The following is a 15,994-nucleotide window of genomic DNA, read 5'->3' as shown; positions in this document are numbered from 1 at the left end:
GATAGAAGGAAACAATGAGTAGAGCTTACTTTGTTACCACTAGTATAGTAGGTTTATAATTTTTATTTTGGAATCATAACTTGATAATGAAAACCTTGCAAGTATATAACTTATCTTTAAGTTCTTTTACTGTTTTGTTACCATCTGTAAAAGTCATCTAACCATAAAGATTAATTTCATCCCTATTTTTCAATGACATAATTTTGCATGTTAAGTTTAACTATCTAAATTTTTTCAGATATTGGCGAGTCTAGTAAAAGAGAGAATACATCTACAACTGGTGGCTTTGGCAGAGGAAAGGGTTTTGGAAACAGAGGTAATTATTTGTAATATTTTAAAACCAAAAGGTTAGTTGACTCCAAGGCTTTCAGTTAGTTAGTTTGCTTGTTTGTTTGTTTTGGAAAACAAAGCACAGAAAGTGTGTGCCATGTAGAAATCATGAGGCTCATAGAAAGTGGATTCATATAGGCATAGTATAAAGGCAGCAGTTCATGCTGTTTTGGGTATGTGCAGTGTTCCATTTGTCTTTTTAAAAAGATTTTATTTTTACTGTGTGGGAGATGCAAGAGTTTGCACATGTGCTGCAGGGCATGTGTGGAGGACATGGGACAACTCGGAGCCATTGCTTCTCTTCTTCCACCTTGTGGGCTCCCAGGATTAAAGTCAGATCAGGCTTTTGCAGAAAGTACTCTTAATCCTGTTGGGCCATCTTGATGGCACTCCATTTATTTACCTTTTAACAAAACAGCCATTCCTCTTGTTGCAGTACCATTGATTCACCTAATACACAAGCCTAAGTTCTTTCTTCCTTAGTTTATCCAGTTCCCATGGAGATTCATTTTGTACCTCTGTAGGGGAACATGTGCTCATCTGTAGTTGAGCAAAGGAAGACCAGTAATGTGTGGATGGGAGTTTCCCTATCATTTTGGAAGCTCAGTACTGACTCTTCCTGGTCACAGGGATGAGGAAGAGCAAGCAGCAGTGGAGAGGGCAGTAGACTAAATGTCCTTTCCACAAGCAGTGAAGGTAATAATTTAAAACTTAGGTTTTTTTTTTTTTTTTTTAAATATTCTTTTAGGGATTATGTGTAGATTTTGAAAGGAAATACCTGCTAAAGGATTTTTTTTTTTTTGGTCAATCATACGGTGAATACTTAGATACTTTTTCTTATATGAGAATTGTGTGTTAAACTTCCATTGTATTTTATTGCTACAAACCCCATAAATTTGGTTAAACCTGCAGATGTTCTGTGACTTGAGATAACACATATGTATAAATTGAACAGCTGCCTAAGTAGCTAGATGGTTCTTATATTAAACAAACCCAATTGTAACTGAGTTTTTTATAATATTGCTTAGATAATGATTGATAGGCATTTCATATTGACATTTACTTTTAAGGTATGTGTCCCTGAGTATCCTTTTCTGTGTGTGTGAGGTAGAGCGGGACAGGCTGGGGTATTTCACTATTCTGCCCAGGTAGGTATCTAACCCATGAACTCAAGTGATATGCCACAATTAGCTTCCAAATACTGCTGCAGACATGTGCTACTATACCTAGTTCCTTGAGAATTTTTACACTAAAGAACATTTTATTAAGAGTCAACAGTTTTTTTGGAGAGGGCCAGACTGCCTGGCCTGTAAGCCTCAGGAATCCTCTTGTTCTTGTTTTCTCAGTGCAGGAATTATAAGCACGCACCATCTAACTTTTTCATAGTGGTGCTGGGATTGAACTCCAGCCCTCATGCTTATCAATTGAGCCCTCTCCTCAACCCCAAATTTATTTATTTTTGATAGTTTGAATGGAAAGCAAATAATGGTTATAATGATATATACTGTTGTCTTGCCTGTAAATATAAGGGTGAATATAGGGTATTTGAAATAATAGAAAATCTACTGGAACATTTAAAAAATTTAAACAATAGAGCTAACAATCTAATAGAGGCAGAAGTTCTAGTATTATTTGAGTTAGTTCTCATCCTGTGTCTGTGTATGTAGTTATATAGAGTTTATCTGATTCTGTAGAGTCATCATAACTAGTTGTCCCTGAAAAACTTTTAAAGCATTTTATATTTATGTGTATATGCATGTTGTATGTGTTTCTGCACACATCCCATTCAAGCTCGTCATGTGTGTCAGATCTCTTGAAGCAGGAATTACAGGCATTGTGAGCCACCTGGCATGAGTGATCTGAGCCCGGGCTCTCCTGATAGAGTAGTGAACACTTAACTGAGCAATCCCTTCCAGGCCTGAAAATGTTTTGTTTTTGTTTTTGTTTTTGTTTTTTTAAACAATAGAAATAAAATAAATACTTTCAGAAATGAAGTTTTGTTTTATATTTTGTATAGGTTTCTTAAATAACAAGTTTGAAGAAGGTGATAACTCTGGTTTCTGGAAAGGTAAGTTGTGTTTCTGTGGCAACTTTTAAAACTACACTTTTGGGAGCACATGCTAGAGAGACTGAGGTTGGCGGTCTTACTCCACTTCTAAGTTACGTCATGCTTAGTATCATGAAGCAACTGTAGAGACCTTAGGCAAGGGTGTACATAAGGAATTGAGGCACCATTAATTTGGTATTTTTGCTACCAGTCTTAGTTTAACCTATAAAGTACAACCTTTGAAAATTGTTATCTGTAGAAAAAGGATAGGTAGTAGAAAAAGTAAGTCAAGAATTAAAACTCCACTGTAGGTAATTGTAGTTGCCATCACACCTGATGAGCTAATCTCACTCTCCAGGACCATGTGGTGGAAAGGGGATGACTGATTCCAGAAAGTTCTCTGACCTCCATGTGTGGCATGCACAAGCCCCCCCCCCCACACAAATTTATGTTTAAACTCAAGTAAGCCTAAGAGGAAAATGATGAGGAAATCTCTCCTCGGAGTAAAGCCATGTCTTGGTACCCAAGCTCTCAGACAATAGCATGACGAAAACAGAATGATGTTATCAGAAGGTTAACTGCTTTATGGAGTCCAGTCTGATTGAAAAGGCTTGTGTGGAGTCTTGGGACTTGTATGTAAAGTGCATCTCTGGTGATTTTGATGTATATTTTGTTTGAAAACCACTGATGTATGGAATTGTCCTGACATTGAGTTCCAGAGTATATTGACTTCTCAGCCCTGGTTATCTCCTAGTGTAGTGATAACCAAAGCAATTGGTTCACTCTAAGCTAGTGTTTGTTACTCTGTAGAATGGAGCCGTCCATCTTATGGCTAGCTGTTTAGGCTGTCAGTAAAAGAACAGAGCACAATACTAACATATTTGTGATTAATATTCAATAAATGTCATTTCTGAATTAAATACTTGGGGTTTGATCTTGGATTGGAGCTCAGTGGTAGTCTAGTATACACAAGACCATGGGTTCCATCCCCAGCATTTGGAGGAAAGAGAATAGGGGGCTTATTTTATAATATACTTTGGTTTCCAAAGTAAAAAGTAAGACTAAACATAATTCCTAAACTTCAAAGTTGAGATTGGGTAATCATTTGTTGCTTTTGAGGCATGGGTTTGCACTGTAGCTCAGGATGGCCTTGAATTTGTGGTAGTCCTCCTGTCTTCGCCTTCTGAGTGCAGTTCTGGGAGTATAAGCCATTTCAGGTTTAGGATTGGATTATAGCATATCAAATAAGATGGTTTCTTCCAACCATTGCTTTTAGCCCTGTGCCACTCAAAAAAAAAAAACATATAGAATGGAGAATTAGTCAAGAGGAAAACGTCTTTTAAAATTTCTTTAGTTTTGAGTATTTTTGTTTTAGTCCATTAATTTTAACCTACTTACTAGTTTTATTGTGTTTTCTCATTACTGTAATAAAAACTTAAGGAAATTTATTCCAGGAAATCAGTAGTCTGTCATGGGGGACATGGGGGAGTGTGACATGGCTGGTTATGGTATACCTACAGTGAGTGACAGATGGCAGAGGGGTGGATGCTATGGTGCTCAGCTCACCTTTCCTGTTCTTTTTATTCTCTTTAGAACACTAGCAGGTAGGGTAGTGAGAGCCACATGCGGCTGTGTCCGTCCTTCCTTCCTTCCTTCCTTCCTTCCTTCCTTCCTTCCTTCCTTCCTTCCTTCCTTCCTTCCTTTATTTCTTATCTCTTAAGCCTCTCTGGACACATTTGTGCAGACATGTCCAGAGTGTGGTCTTACATGATTTTTAATCCAGCCACATTGACAATGAAATTTATCCACCATAATAATCAAGATAATTTCCATCTAAGCACAGACTTTCTACATTTCCCAGTTGAATCCTTTCTAGCAATAGAGGGGAAGGGGTGTCAAATAACAGCAGAGCATAAACCAAGTTATCATTATGCTAAAGAGTGCTTTCTCCAAAAGGATTTTGCTCTTGTTTATTTTTGTTTTTTGTTTTTTTCCTCTTAGTTCCACTCAAAGAAGAAAAGTAACACTTATTGATCAAGTTCCTTCAGTCTCACACTTGTGGACAAATTCAGAAATGGGTCTAAGATGACCACAGCAGTTTTTGCTTACAACACAGCTAGTGTTTTATGGCTCTCTGCCTCACTTGGTATAGTGTAGGGATGTGGACCCAGATCATCCTCATGGTGGTTGTGTTGTCTTAAAAATGGTATTTAACTTTCTAAAATAGTTTTTCTCTGTTTATATGACAATGATTATAGCCACTGGACAAGGTTTGTCTGAGAGTTAAAGTTAGTCCAGCAGAACAAAACTTGGTGTGATGGCTTGTCTTTTAGTCCTACCTCTGGGGACACTAAGATGAGGGGACCAGGTCAAGTGTGTGTCTTAACCCTTTAGTCCCAGCACTTGGGAGGTGGAAGTAGGTGGATCTCTATTCGTTTGAGGCCAGAGAGTTCTAGGACAGTTTAGCCTATATATATAGAGAGAAACTGTCTTAAAGAACAAAATACAATGCTTCAAAATAAATAGGAGTTTAAGACCATCCTGGTAAATACCATCAGATTGTTCCTGACAGATAGGAAGGAAGGTAGAAAGGAAAGGGTGCATTCATGAATTTTCCTTTAGAACAGTGTCAGCTGCATAGGTTATACTAATATTTTTACACTATGAAACTATCAGGTTGTAACTATTTAATTGTACTTGATTTTCATTTGTGCTCTTTATCTTCTTAATCCACAAAGATAACTATTTTTTAATTGAACAACTTTATTTTACAAAAACAAAGATAAATGTATAGATTTTAAGCATTTTTGCATAAAAGTATATGAATACATTTTTGCCAGTACTTGGTTTTACTTAAAGGTTTGACAGTGTGCATTAAGATCTTACTACCTACAATGAGCATAAAGTACATGTAAAACAAGATGTAACCTGGAATTAGTCAAAGTTTTCTTGGTGTGTAAAGTTTAAATATAATAGTTTTTCATTTTCTTTCTTTTTCTTGAACTTCATATAGTCTGTGAGTTGTTTCTAGGGTGTTCTGAGCTTTCTGGGGTTAGTATCCAATTAGCAGTGACTGCATATTATGTTTGTTCTTTTGTGACAGGGTTACCTCACTCAGAATGATATTCTCTAGATGCATCCATTTTCTTAAGAATTTCATAAAGTCATTGTTTCTGATAGCTGAGTAGTGCTCTATTGTGTAAATATACCACAACTTTTGTATCCATTCATCTACTGAAGGACATCTGGGTTCTTTCCAGCTTCTGGCTATTATAAATAGGGCTGCTATGAACATTGTGGTACATGTGTCTTTGTTGTATGTTGGAGCTTCTCTGAGGTAAATTTCCAGAAGTGGAATAACTGGGTCTTCAGGTAGTACTATGTCTAATTTGCTCAGGAATCGCCAGACTGATTTCCAGAGTGGTTGTACCAGTTTACAACCCCGACAACAGTGGAGAAGTGTTCCTCTTTCTCCACATCCTCACCAGCATCTACTGTCATCTGAATTTTTGATCTTAGCCATTCTGACTGGTGTGAGGTGGAATCTCAGGGTTGTTTTGATTTGCATTTCCCTGATGACTAAGGATGTCAAGCACTTCCTTAGATGATTCTCAGCCATTCGATATTCCTCAATTGAGAACTTTTTGTTTAGCACTGTACCCCATTTTTAATAGGGTTGTTTGGTTCTCTGGTGTCTAGCTTCTTGAGTTCTTTGTATAGCTTGGATATTAGGCTCTATCAGATGTGGGGTTGGTAAAGATCTTTTCCAAATCTGTTGGCTGCCATTTTGTTTTCTTGACAGTGTCCTTAGCCTTACAGGAACTTTGCAATCTCATTAAGTCCCATTTGTCAATATTTGACCTTAGAGCACAAACCATTGGTGTTCTGTTCAGGAAATTTTCTCCTGTGCCTATGTGTTCTAAGCTTTTTCCTACTTTCTCTTCTAATAATCTCAGTGTACCTGGTTTAATGTGGAGATCTTTGATCCACTTGCACTTGAGCTTTGTGCAAGGAGATAAGAAAGGGTCTATTTTCATTCTTCTGCATGTTGGGCCAACCCCATTTGTTAAGAGGCTATTGTTTTTCCATTGAATGTTTACAGCTTCTTTGTTAAAAATCAAGTGACCATATATGTGAGGGCTCATTTCTGGATCTTCTATTTCATTGATCCATGTGCCTATCTCTGTACCAGTATCGTGCAGGTTTTTTTTTTTTTTTTTTTTTTTTTTTTGCACAATTGCTTTGTAATATAGCTTGAGGTCAGGGATGGTGATTCCCGCAGATATTTTCTTGTTGTTGAGGATGGATTTCGCTATTCTAGGTCTTTTGTTATTCCAGGTGAAAATGCACATTGCTCTTAACAACTCTATAAGAATTGGGTTGGAATTTTGATGGGGATTGCATTGAATCTGTAGATTGCTTTTGGTAAGATGGCCGTTTTTACAATGTTGATCCTTCCAATCCATGAATGTGGGAGCTCTTTCCATTTTCTGAGATCTTCCTCAATTTCCTTCTTTAGAGATTTGAAGTTCTTGTCATACAGGTCCTTCACTTGCTTAGTTAGAGTCACACCAAAGTATTTCAGATTGTTTGCGACTATTGTGAAGGGTATCTTTCCACTAATTTCTTTCTCCGCATGTTTGTCCATTGAGTAGAGGAAGGCTACTGATTTGTTTGATTTAATTTTATATCCAGCCACTTTGCTGAACTTGCTTATCAGCTGTAGAAGTTCTCTGGTGGAATTTTTGGGGTCACTTAAGTACACTATCATGTCATCTGCAAACAGTGATGTTTTCACTCCTTCCTTTCCAATTTGTATCCCTTTGATTTCCTTTTGCTGTCTAATTGCTCCAGCCAGGACTTCCAGTACTATGTTGAATAGTTAAGGAGATAGTGGGCAGCCTTGTCGAGTCCCTGATTGTAGTGGGATTGCTTCAAGTTTTCCACTGTTAAGTTTGATGTTGGCTGTTGGTTTGCTGTACATTGCTTTTATTATTTTTAGGTATGGGCCTTGGATTCCTGTTCTTTCCAAGACTTTTAACATGTAGGGGTGTTGAATTTTGTCAAATGCTTTCTCAGCATCTAGTGAGATGACCATGTGGTTTTTCTCTTTGAGTTGGTGAAGTTCTCTTTCCTTGTAGGGTCTTTGTGTGGTTTAGGAATGAGGGTTATTGTAGCCTCAAATGAGTGAGTGTTCCATCTGATTCTATTTTGTGGAATAGTTTGAAGAGTATTGGTGTTAGGTCGTCAATAAATGTCTGATAAAATTCTGCACTGAACCCATCTGGACCTGGGCTTTTTTTGGTTGGAAGGCTTTTGATTACTGCTTCTATTTTTTTAGGTGTTATTGGATTATTTAGATGGTTTACCTGGTCCTGGTTTAACTTTAGTATCTGGTATCTGTCTAGGAATTCATCCATTTCTTCCAGATTTTCCAGCTTTGTTAAGTACAGGCTTTTGTAGTAGGATCTGATGATTTCTTGAATTTTCTCAATTTCAGTTATTATGTCTCCACTTTCATTTTTGATTTTGTTAATTTGTATACTCTCTCTTTGCCCTCTAGTTAGTCTGGGTAAAGGTTTATCAGTCTTGTTAATTTTCTCAAAGAACCAGCTCTTGGTTTTGTTGATTCTTTGAATGGTTCTTTTTGCTTCTATTTGGTCAGTTTCTGCTCTGAGTTTTATTATTTCTTGCCATCCACTCCCCTTGGGTGTATCTGCCTCCTTTTGTTCTAGAGCTTTCAATTGTGCCGTCAAGTTGCTAGTGTATGTTCTCTCCAGTTTCTTTTTGGAAGCACTCAGAGCTATGAGTTTACCTCTCAGTACTGCTTTCATTGCATCCCATAGGTTTGGGTATGTTGTTTTCCTTTTCATTAAATTGTAGAAAATCCTTAATTTTTTTCTTCATTTCTTTTTTGATCCTGCTATCATTTAATTGTTTAGTTTCCACATGTATGTAGGCTTTTTGTTGTCTTTGTTGTTATTAAAGACCAGCCTTAGACCATGGTGATCTGATAGGATGCATGGGAGTATTTCAATCTTCTTATATCTATTGAGGCTTGTTTTGTGACCAATAATATGGCCAAATTTGGAGAAGGTGCCGTGAGGTACTGAGAAGAAGGTGTATTCTTTTGTTTTAGGATGATATGTTCTGTGGATATCTAAATTCCAATTGGTTCATAACCTTTGCTAGTTTTACTGTGTCCTTGTTCAGTTTCTGTTTCCATGATCTGTCCATTGGTGAAAGTGGGGGTATTGAGGTCTTCCACTATTATTGTGTGGGGTGCAATGTACTTTTTGAGCTTTAGTAGGGTTTCTTTTATGAATATGGGTGCTCTTGTATTTGGAGCATATATGTTAAGGATTGAGAGTTCCTCCTGACAGATTTTCTCTGTAATGAGTAGAAAGTGTCGTTCCTTATCTTTTTTGATAACTTTTGGTTCAAAATCTACGTTATTTGATATTAGAATGGCCCCTCCAGCTTGCTTCTTGGGGCCGTTTGCTTGGAAGGTTTTTTCCCAACCTTTTACTCTGAGTTAGTGTCTGTCTTTGTCTCTGAGATGAGTTTCTTGTATGTAACATAATGCTGGGTTTTGTTTATGTATCCAGTTTGATAGCCTATATCTTTTTATTGGAGAATTGAGTCCATTTATGTTAACAGATATTAAGGAATAATGGTTGCTGTTTCCTGCAATTTTTGCTTTTGGGGGTATAATTGTGCCTGTGTGTTTTTCTTCTTTTGGTGTTCTTGCTTAGGTATTTTCTTGTTTTTACTAGGATGTAGTTTCCCTCCTTGTATTGGGTTTTCCACTTATAATTCGTTGTAGTGCTGGATTTGTGGTCAGATATTGTGTAAATTTAGTTTTGTCTTGGAATATCTTTGTCTCTCCATCTATGGTGGTTGAGAGTTTTGCTGGGTGTAGCAGCTTGGGCTGACACTTGTGTTCTCTTAGGGTCTGCATGATATCTGTCCAGGATCTTCTAGCTTTCATAGTCTCTGTTGAGAAATTGGGTGTGATTCTGATTGGTCTGCCTTTATATGTAACATGGCCTTTTCCCCTTACTGCTTTTAGTTTTTTTTTTTTTTTTTTTTTTTTTGCTTTGGGCACTTGGCATTTTGACTATTATGTGTGGGGAGGAATTTCTTTTCTGTTCCACTCTATTAGGAGTTCTGTAGGCTTCTTTTATGCTCATGGTCATCTCATTCTTAAGGGTAGGGAAGTTTTCTTCTATGATTTTGTTGAAGATATTTACTATACCTCTTAGTTGACATTCTTTACCCTCTTCTATTCCTGTTATCCTTAGGTTTGGTCTTCTCATTGTGTCCTGGATCTCCTGGACATTTTGGGTTAGAATCTTTTTGGTTTTTGCATCTTCTCTGACTGTTTTGTCTGTTTTTAATGTTGTCTTCGGCCCCCGAAATTCTCTCTTCCTTCTCATGTAGTCTGTTGGAAATGCTTGCATCTGTGACTCCTGGTTTCTTTTTTAGGTTTTCTACCTCTAGGGTTGTCTCTTTTAGTGTTTTCTTTATTGTTTCCATTTTCATTTTAAATTCCTTCTTCTATTCCTTCATCTCTTTGGTTCTGTTTTCCTCTAGTTCTTTGATTTCTTTGAGTGTTTTTCTTGTTTCCTCTTTAAAGGCTTCTATTTTTTTTATGCATTTCCACTCATTCTTGTTTAAGGATCTCTATCATCATCTTGAGGTATGATTTTGGGTCTGAGTCTTTTTTTTTCTGGAGTGTTTGCCATTCTGCTGTTAGCTGTGATAGGAGACTGGGTTCTGGTGTTGCCAGGTTGTCTTGGTTTCCCTGGGCTAAGTTCTTTCGCTTTCCTCTTGACATCTCATTGTCTGTGATTATACATGGTCTTGTTGTCAGTGATTGGTTGTCTCTCCCTTGTACCTGGCCTGTGTCCCTGGATCTCTGCTGTTCCTGGTGGCAGATGGCCTGAGTGCCTGTTCTGCGCGTATGGCCCTCCGGGTGGAAACAGAGACCCTAAGGCATTGGTCCACTCCCCTGAACCAATGGGGGGGGGTGCGCACTTTCCAAGTGCTTGGCACAGACCTCTCTGCTCCCCAGCTACTCGGAGCATCATTTCACCAGGCCTGTGTCCCTGGATCTCCGCTGTTCCTGGTGCCAGATGGCCTGAGTGCCCAAAGATAACCTTTTATTTTAAACTTATCTCTAAAATGGTTAGATTCACAAGAAGTTAGAATATATTGTAGAATTAGTTTTCATCCAAGTTTGTCTAATGCCATTATTTCATTTTAATTCTTAAAATGACAAAAAGACATACATATCCTAAACTGATTTATAGGATATATTTTTTTAAGCAGTATGTATTAGCTCTTACTTCTTTATCTCAGAGTCAGTCTTCTTTCTAAATGCACCGTGTTTCCTAATTCTCTTTCTTAAATCTTCTTTTCAAGAAAGTTGTGTTAGATTGCTGGCCTGGATCTGCTTTTCCCCTCTGGGGATCCTGGCCTCATTGTACACTGGGCCTGGACTGGAAGGAATGACGCTTAGCGGGGCAGGTGTGATCAGGGGACTTGGTCTGCATTGGGTGCAGAAGAAATGGCCTTTTCCACAGACAGTTTTCAGCAAAAACAGCTCTCTCTATTTGGGGTAAATAAGGGTTATATAAATCTTGGGAAATGGGTAGGGTTTGTCAGGGTGAGTGTATATCATTGACTGGGGCTGAGGTACTGGGAATGCTTCATTTGCATGAACAAGAAATCCATATGCTAGTTGGATATGTTCTTACAAGGAGAGGACGTTTAACTTGTAATCTGACCACCAGGCTACATGACTACTCTCAAGGGTGGTGGCGGTGTGTGTGTGTGTTGGTGGGGTGGGGTTATAAGGTTTATGTGCATTGGAACATGCTGGCCCAGAGCAAGGAGCAAGTAGTCCTATTCCTGCCAGTCTCAGGACGAGATTTTGGGGGTTTGGATGAGTCTAGACCTCACTCTTGTTCTGGACTAGTTCTTTCAGTTGCACTATTTTCAGGCTCCACTTTAGATGACTCTCTTTTAGAATATGCGCTGACTGCATCCAAGGGTATTCATCCTCAGTCTATAAAGAGCAAATAAGCTACTTTTACAGTGATATCAGTGACTGCAGATGCACAGTTGAGAAAGAGATGTGGAAGGCTTTTGTGTACCTCAAACCTCTCTCCACCTCCACAAAAGTAGTAACGGTTTAGGCAGGAAGCCATCAGAGAGAACTCTTAAATCCTGTGATAGGATGCTGGGGTTTCACCCTCCACAGTAGATGACTTCCAGCAGGAGTGCAGGAGGGAAAGGTCTCAGTTCCATCTAGGGGCAGGGTCCTGAGATTTTGACCATGCCCCAGTGAATATATAGATAACACAAATTGGACTTTTTTTTTTCTGGGGGGCAGTGAGGGTGTGCGGGAGGACAGGGAAGCTAATGTGATGCAAATGTGAAAATGGGAATATGATGTAAAATCCCCAAAGAACCAATAAATACATTATAAAAATATGCTGACTACTAAAGCTCAGATAGTCAAGGGGGGTCTTCAGCTAGGTTTCAGGATAGTGTTTTAAAAAATATAAAAAATAACATACTAGACAGGAACTTCTGTGTTGGAGTTTAGATGATAAGCTGTTTGGTCACATGACCTTCTGTTTAAAGGTCTTGAATACTGGACATCAGTGACATGTGCTAGATACATTGAAGCTATCTCTGTATTTCCCAAATATGCTGTTTTAGAACTTGAGAGCTTAGAGAGTTATATTAATATTATAAAATACTTAAAGCCTGAAAATTGCACATTGCTTGTTCTCACTCAGCACTTGGAGGGTAAACTCTGGGAATGGAGCGTAGGCATTTTTTTTTACCCTGTTCACATGATAATCCATTGATGCTGTGGGTGATCCTCACTCACACCGTTCAGAGAATCCGTACAAGTACAGTTGTGCTGTCATTAAAACAGAAAAGCCATTGACTAATTGAGTTATTTAATTAGGAAAATGAGAAAAGGTTTGCATGGATAAGAAAGCGTCACTGTTGAGCATCACCAAGAATGGTAAACTACAGGAAAGAGATGACACTTTAAATAGAACAGTCATGTGTCTCTAATAGCCAATGAATGCTCTTCTGAACCATTTGTTACTTGTGGACATTTTTCCTTTTGTATTGTTTTGTCTATTTGTATTGCTTTGCACTCAGTCATATACTTTACATTAAATATTGATATACATAGATATACTGTATAGGGAATTTGAGCAATGTTATGTTCCCAGAGAAATTATTTTAAGAATCAAATGTTTAGAAAACTATTCCTGTTACAGTAGTTCTTATGCCATTAAAGTTACCTAGATGCTGTTCACATCTTCCGTTTCTATTTAAGAGTCTAATAATGACTGTGAAGATAATCAGACTAGGAGCAAAGGGTTTTCCAAGCGAGGCGGTAAGAAAAATGCTTTGAACAATTTGTATATAAGACAAAAATAAGCTGACAAAACCGACTTTAGGAGGGCCGGAAAAAAAAAAAGTAATGAAAACCTTTAAGAAAAATATGTTGATATATGCTTATCGCTCTTAACACATGAGTGACTGTTTGTAGTTCCACTTCTTCACTTCTAATGTCATTGGAGATTGTTTCCCCCTCCCCCCACCCAGGGATCTGAAGAAGGCCATAATTTACAAAAGAGGGATTTTGGGTGTCTTGATCAATCACAATTTAGACAACTGAGAATGTATTTGTCTCTGAAAAGGGTCATTAGACATTTGGAAGAGATATGAAATTGTATATTTTTTGTTGCCATGATTCACCACTATTAATTCTACAAATGTGAGGTGATATGGTATAGCAATTATCATTCATATTTCCTGAATATATAGGGAGATCTGTTACAACAGCAGCAATAATACCTTCAGAAAAGAAAAACCCAGTGAATTTAGGATAGAATGAGTGCTCATCTGTGCCCATCTTTGGTAAAGGTGTTTCTGTTTGGAACTCCATGATGGTATGACTTGGGAGCATCCCTTCTTTTGCCCCTGAGATAGTTAGCTGACTGTCTGAAAACAGGCTCTTCCTCTCTCCCTAGCAAAGCTGTCACTCAATTTCAGGTTGAAGAAGTCTGTCTCCTAAGTTAAGCCTTACAATTTTGTCCATTTCTTACTACCAGTTTTCTTTAACACCAATTGTGTGGAAAAGATTGTTATGTTTTAAATGTTCTGATTGTTTTCTGGAGAATGGTGAATTCTTTGTGTTACCTTTATCTTCAGTCAGAGTAATTTATATTTTTTTCTTTTTCCCTCCCTGTTTCTCTTTCTTTTTTTTTTCTTTTTTGAGGAAGGGGTTCTTCTGTGTTGTCCTGGCTATCCTGGACTTTGCTCTGTAGACCAGGTTGGCATGGAACTCGCAGAGATCCACCTGCCTCTACTTCCTGAGTGCTGGGGTTAAACACATGCACCACCACAACTGGCTAAAAGTTGTTTTTAAGTAAAACTGAAGGATAATCTGAGAAAGAGCAAAATAAAGTGTATGTTATTATTTTATAAAAATTTAGACACATTCATATGCTATAATTAAATAACAAGAGGCCATGATTTGAGAAGGATGAAGGACAAGGGTACATAGGAAAGATTGGAGTGGGGAAGGGGGAGTGGGAAAATGACATAATTCAATTAAAAAATGTTTAACCCCACCTCCATGGCCAAAACATATGCTGCATACGAGATTCCAAAGAAATCAAGTTTTACAAGGAAAGTATCTTTTGCATTTTGTATTTGGAAATAAATAATTGATCGTTGTAAAGCATTTCTTCAGCTGTTCTTGTGTTAATTAGAACACTAAAGGAGAACAACAATAAAACTAGAAAATAATGGAAGACAAAAAAACAACATCATAAGGTGCTAGAGTTAAATATTCACATATGAGTAACCATAACATCAGTGGATGTATTCATTGATGAATTGAAAAGAGAATCATTCCAAACATAACTGATACTGAGATGGGAAACGAAATATAACTTAACATGTAACTTAATATTAGGAATGAACATATTATAAGGGAAAAATTTGTGAATTCTAGTATGTTTTAGATCCATTTCCTCAGAAAGTAGGAGTGAACAAACCAGAAACCACTAAGAATGTAGCTTTATATATTAGCTAGCAAGTTCCATGTAACATCCTGTTTGGAATCATAGATCCTAAAATTATTAACTAGATGCTTTTTCCATTATAAATTGAAATTACATACAGATCGATCATTTAGGAAGAGCAGAAGAAACTCAAGAAATTTTGCTATAGACTTGTGTCATCGACAGTTTCTCTTATTAAATAAAGCATACACACACACACACACACACACACACACACACACACACACACACACAAAACTGGCTCAGCAATAGATGTCTAACTTTTGTGGTTTGAAAACTGGGTTTTTCTCAGCCACAAAGAAGGAAACTTCACCCTAGGAAAATAAACTAATCCTCTTGCAACAAACACTAAAGAAGAAAAGCACACAAACATAACTCTACCTGTAACAACAAAAATAGCAGGCAACAACCATCACTTTTCCTTAATATCCCTTAACATCAATAGACTCAATTCTCCAATAAAAAGACAGACTATCAGACTAGATACGTAAACAGGATCTAGCATTTTGCTGCATACAGGAAACCCATCTCAGCAACAAAGACAGGTACTACCTCAGAATAAAAGGCTGGGGAAAAAATTCCAAGCAAAAATAGTTCCAAGAAACAAGCTGGAGCAGCCATCCTAATATTGAATAAAATAGATTAACCAAAACTCATCAAAATAGACAAGGAAGGACACTTTTTACTCATCAAAGGAAAAATCTATCAAGATGAACTCTCAATCCTGAACATATATGCTCCAAATACAAGAGCACCCACATTCATAAAAGAAACTCTACTAAAGCTTAGAGCATATATTACACCACACACAATAATAGTGGGAGACTTCAACACACCACTCTCATCAATGGACAGATCATAGAAGCAGAAACTGAACAGACACAGTGAAACTAACAGAAGTTATGAACCAAATGGATTTAACAGACATTTATTTCATCCTAAAACAAAAGGATGTACCTTCTTCTCAGCACCTCGTGACACCGTCTTCAAAATTGACCATATAGTCAGTCACAAAACGGGCCTCAACAGATAAAAAATCGAAATACTCACATGTATTCTATCAGATCACCATGGATTAAGGGTTGTCTTTAATAATAACAGTAACAAAAAACCCACATACACATGGAAGCTAAACAATGTTCTACTCAATGATAGCTTGGTCAAAGAAGAAATAAAGAAATTAAAGACTTTTTTAAAACTTAAAGAAAAGGAAGGGACAACATACCCAAACTTAGGGGATACAATGAAAGCAGTGCTAAGAGGAAAACTTGTTGTGCTGAGCGCCTACAAAAAGAAACTGGAGAGAGTACACACTAACAACTTGACAGCACAACTGAAAGCTCTAGAACAAATCGGAGCAGATACACCCAAGAGGAGTAGACAGCAGGAAATAACCAAACTCAGAGCAGAAATCAACCAAATAGAAATAAGAACTATACAAAGAATCAACAAAACCAAGAGCTGTTTTTTTTTTTTTTTTTTTTTG

The 15,994-nt window shown here is 37.5% G+C and overlaps 1 protein-coding gene across 2 annotated transcripts in view; it reads left to right on the top strand.

The window, feature by feature from the left end:
• The window catches only part of DDX4 (DEAD-box helicase 4), a gene marked incomplete at both ends in the record, with an annotated part of 51,664 nt that overhangs the window by 14,269 nt on the left and 21,401 nt on the right, over positions 1 to 15,994 (top strand). For both annotated transcript variants that reach the window (XM_080933827.1, XM_080933826.1), the window contains 3 exons: positions 239 to 316; positions 2,348 to 2,398; positions 12,750 to 12,809. In XM_080933827.1, coding sequence (XP_080789953.1) covers positions 239 to 316; positions 2,348 to 2,398; positions 12,750 to 12,809 — 189 coding nt within the window. The remainder of the gene's footprint in view (positions 1 to 238; positions 317 to 2,347; positions 2,399 to 12,749; positions 12,810 to 15,994) is intronic.

The sequence above is a fragment of the Micromys minutus genome (genome assembly GCF_963924665.1).
Source record: "Micromys minutus genome assembly, chromosome: 20".
Lineage (NCBI taxonomy): Eukaryota > Metazoa > Chordata > Mammalia > Rodentia > Muridae > Micromys > Micromys minutus.
The sequence above is the reverse complement of the archived record's forward strand: the minus strand, read 5'-3'. Positions and strand labels throughout refer to the sequence as shown.